The following is a 3,421-nucleotide window of genomic DNA, read 5'->3' as shown; positions in this document are numbered from 1 at the left end:
GTTATTATAGTTGGATTATAATAGTTTGTGTTTGAGATGTAGATTATTTTAGGATTAAATAATATGTATTTGAGGTGTAAACTATCTTAGTTTAAGAAGAAAATAATAAATATTATAGCAAATTATAAAAGAAAAAATATGAATGTAAAATAGTAAAAACTATAACAAATAGTAAATAATACATGAAGATTTTGTGTTGACTATAGTTAATTGAGGACTACAAAACAATATTTACGGTAGCAATGTCCTTATTCCATAAGTGACACAATTTGATTGGACTAGCTGACATAATGCAATAAACAAGTGGCAATATTTGATTGGTCAAAATTTCATTTCTATCGATATAATAGGAACACACCTATAATTTTATAATAGTTCACAAATCTATTGTTACATATTTATTGTTCAATATGGATGTTTACAAATACTTTTGAAACCGATAAAGTCACTTTGTCATGTTGAACATCATTTTTAAAAAGGCATGCCTTTATTTATTCAAAATCATTTCCAATATTTGATTTTATACTTTTTGCACAAATTTCCATGTAATTAAAATGAATTTTGAAGGATTAAAATCATATGGTGAAGTAGTTTTGAATATGATAAAATTGATTTTTTAATCATTTAAATATCATTTTCAATCGAAGTTGACTTGAAACAATAATTGTGACTATCATAATAAAGCATGTAGATTAGAAAAAATAATGGGTGGTATGAGATATCAAAATATCTCATAAATTTGGAAACAAAAATGTACGCATTCCTATGAGTGAGCAACAATAATTGAAAAATCGAGTTGGCAGACAAAAATCAATCGAAATGAATTCACGTGGTCGATTTAATGGTATAAGTCGATCGGTAAACAAGCTCAAAAAAGATTGAAATCAACAAAATCAATTAATAGTGAAGAAAAAAAATTAGAACTCTAAACGCACCACAGTCTTCTTCACATTATTTTATCGAAAAGAATTAAACTTGTTTGTTTGTCATCTTGTACCCTCCTCCTCTTTTCTTCCATTTTTTTTCTTTTATCTTATCTTTTCCGCCATGCTTTCCAATCCTCTCCCCCCTTCTTATCTTCTTAGTCTTCTCTTCTCCATTTTTACATCTTAATTCTGGTGGCCCTTTTTCACTTTTTCTTTCTTTATTCTCACCAATATTCTTATTTTCCTATTTAGTTTGCCTAACATTTTGATGTTTAGTTCCTTGAGTACACAAATCGACCAAAATCGATCGACAAGTGTGGTCTCACTCCAAGATTAAGAAACATGGATCATATTAAAAAATCGATAAATTGACGATTGACGATTGACGTTGATTTGAGCCCGTAACTAACACTAACGGACCCATGCTCGTTCTACACATTTCACAACTTTCCAATTCTAGTGCAATACTTTCTTAGTGATGGGACATCAATGTAGTCCAAAACCTTGTGATTGGTCATAAGAGTGTCATACATCCACAAGACATATTATCCCACAGTATTCTTTATCAAAAGAAATTCAATAATCTCAAAAAATTGATTGCCACACGCAATATTGTAATGAAAGACCAACAATATATATTATTGTTTAAAAAGGTTGACCCACTTTATAATAAAAAATGATACATGATCTCCATCAACTCTTGGCAATAATTATTTTCATCGTTGGCAAATTAAAGTTCATCAATAAAACCCCTGATATTGAGGTAGGAAGAACCTCCCTTAGTGGTAGCTTTCTTGGCCAATTCCTTCCATTTCTGGGCATTTCTTCTAAAACTTTCCCCTTCATCTCCCTTCCCCATTACCATTTCCAAGCATCTCTTGATCTCTCCTCTCTCAACGATGCCATTTTCATTCACTCTCAACTTCACACCACTCTTTGACAAGTCCTCAATAATCTTGGCATTGGTCCCTTGGTCCGTCCACTGTGGAAACGCCACCACCGGCACCCCGCACACGAGGCTTTCCATCGAAGAATTCCACCCGCAATGCGTCAAGAAACACCCAGTTGCCGGGTTCGACAAGACCTCCAATTGTGAACACCATGCAACTATCTTTCCTTTGGCCTCAAGCTCATCTAGGCAGCTCAACATGTCTCTTTCATTCCCATGAGCCATTTTCCTCATCACCCACAAAAATTCCCCACCATAATCCAACAACCCTCTCCCAATCTCCTCCAATTGTGCCTTCGATACTGTGGCAATGCTCCCAAACGACACGTACACTAAAGAAGATTTCGCCTTTGAATTTAGCCATGAGAAATATTTAGATTCATCCAAACTATAAGATGGACCGTAACTGTTGGGTGCAGCTTTGAACATACCCAAGTTTTTTTTATTATTGAGTTGTTCGATGTCTTTAGTGGGCAACACGGGCCCAATGGGGATTAAATTCCCCATGTTATTAGCTCTCAAAACGTCGTGTTCAAGCTCGTTGAAGGTATTGATCAAAATTTTCAATTGGGGTTCTTGTTTGAGGACATGGAAGTGGGATTCAAAGAGTTTTAGAACAAAAGAGTTGGAGTTTGTTGGGTCGCATAAGGAAGGAAGTTGTTTAGAGTTCAATGAAGGGAGGCCAGGCAAGTTAATGTTAACGCAAGGATAAGAGAAGGAATTTTGAATAAGGTCTCTATAGCCATTGAAGAAATGATAGTAAATGGCGAAAACGGCGGCGGATTGGTTCCAAAAGAGAGCGGTGGGGAGGTTGAAAGAGCGGGCGACGTCGGCCATCCATGGAGTGAGCAAAGAGTAAAGAACGAAAGAGAATGGTTTTCCATTGGCTTTGGAATTGAGGATGATATCATGGATGGCTTTGAAGGCTTGGCACTCGAATTGGGAGAGGAATGGAACAACGTCGTTGCCGGGTTTGAAACCATCGTCTTGGCCGTCAGAGAAGAAGGCGAAGGAGAGGCGTGGGGAGGAGGGGAGTTTCGGGACACGCTGGAGGACGGAGGCGGAGGTGGCGAACGTCACGTGAACGCCGCTGTGGGAGAGGATGTTGGCTAAGTGGAGGCCTGGGTTGAAGTGGCCGTGTGTGGCTAATGCTACGAATAGGACGTGAGGTTCCATCATGGAAAAGATAAAATTCTTCTTAGCTCTTTTTTAGTTCTTGGAGGTCTTGGATGATTTCTCCCATTTTTATAATGAGAAATCTTGAGTACAAATGCAAAAGCAATGTTTCTTTCTATGGCAATATATGGTGGCAAAATGAAACTCCTAATTAAGGGAATATGTTAATGACACACATAATTACAAAATGTCCTGTAATTGTTCAATTTGATTTTGATTTCTTTTCGCTTCACACTTACAAACAGATTTCATACGAATAAAAATATTGTCTCTCACTTATATATTCATTATCTTACATTTTACATCTAAGTCCAGTGTGAGACTTTAATTACATTTTCAATAATTATCCTCCTCTCAAAATGTATGACTT

General features: G+C 36.2%; 1 protein-coding gene across 1 annotated transcript; it reads right to left on the bottom strand.

The window, feature by feature from the left end:
• Positions 1–1,564: 1,564 nt before the first annotated feature.
• LOC120067789 (phloretin 4'-O-glucosyltransferase-like) lies at positions 1,565–3,157 on the bottom strand. The gene has a single exon (XM_039019372.1). The coding sequence runs from the start codon at positions 3,052–3,054 to the stop codon at positions 1,657–1,659; it is 1,398 nt and encodes a 465-aa protein (XP_038875300.1). The 5' UTR covers positions 3,055–3,157; the 3' UTR covers positions 1,565–1,656.
• Between the last annotated feature and the right edge of the window lie 264 nt (positions 3,158–3,421).

This window comes from Benincasa hispida, chromosome 12 (genome assembly GCF_009727055.1).
Source record: "Benincasa hispida cultivar B227 chromosome 12, ASM972705v1, whole genome shotgun sequence".
In the NCBI taxonomy this organism is placed as follows: domain Eukaryota; kingdom Viridiplantae; phylum Streptophyta; class Magnoliopsida; order Cucurbitales; family Cucurbitaceae; genus Benincasa; species Benincasa hispida.
The sequence above is the reverse complement of the archived record's forward strand: the minus strand, read 5'-3'. Positions and strand labels throughout refer to the sequence as shown.

What these genes read in the sequence shown, in the direction of transcription:
- LOC120067789 (XM_039019372.1), bottom strand. Translation starts at nt 3,054, where the DNA reads ATGATGGAACCTCACGTCCTATTCGTAGCATTAGCCACACACGGCCAC.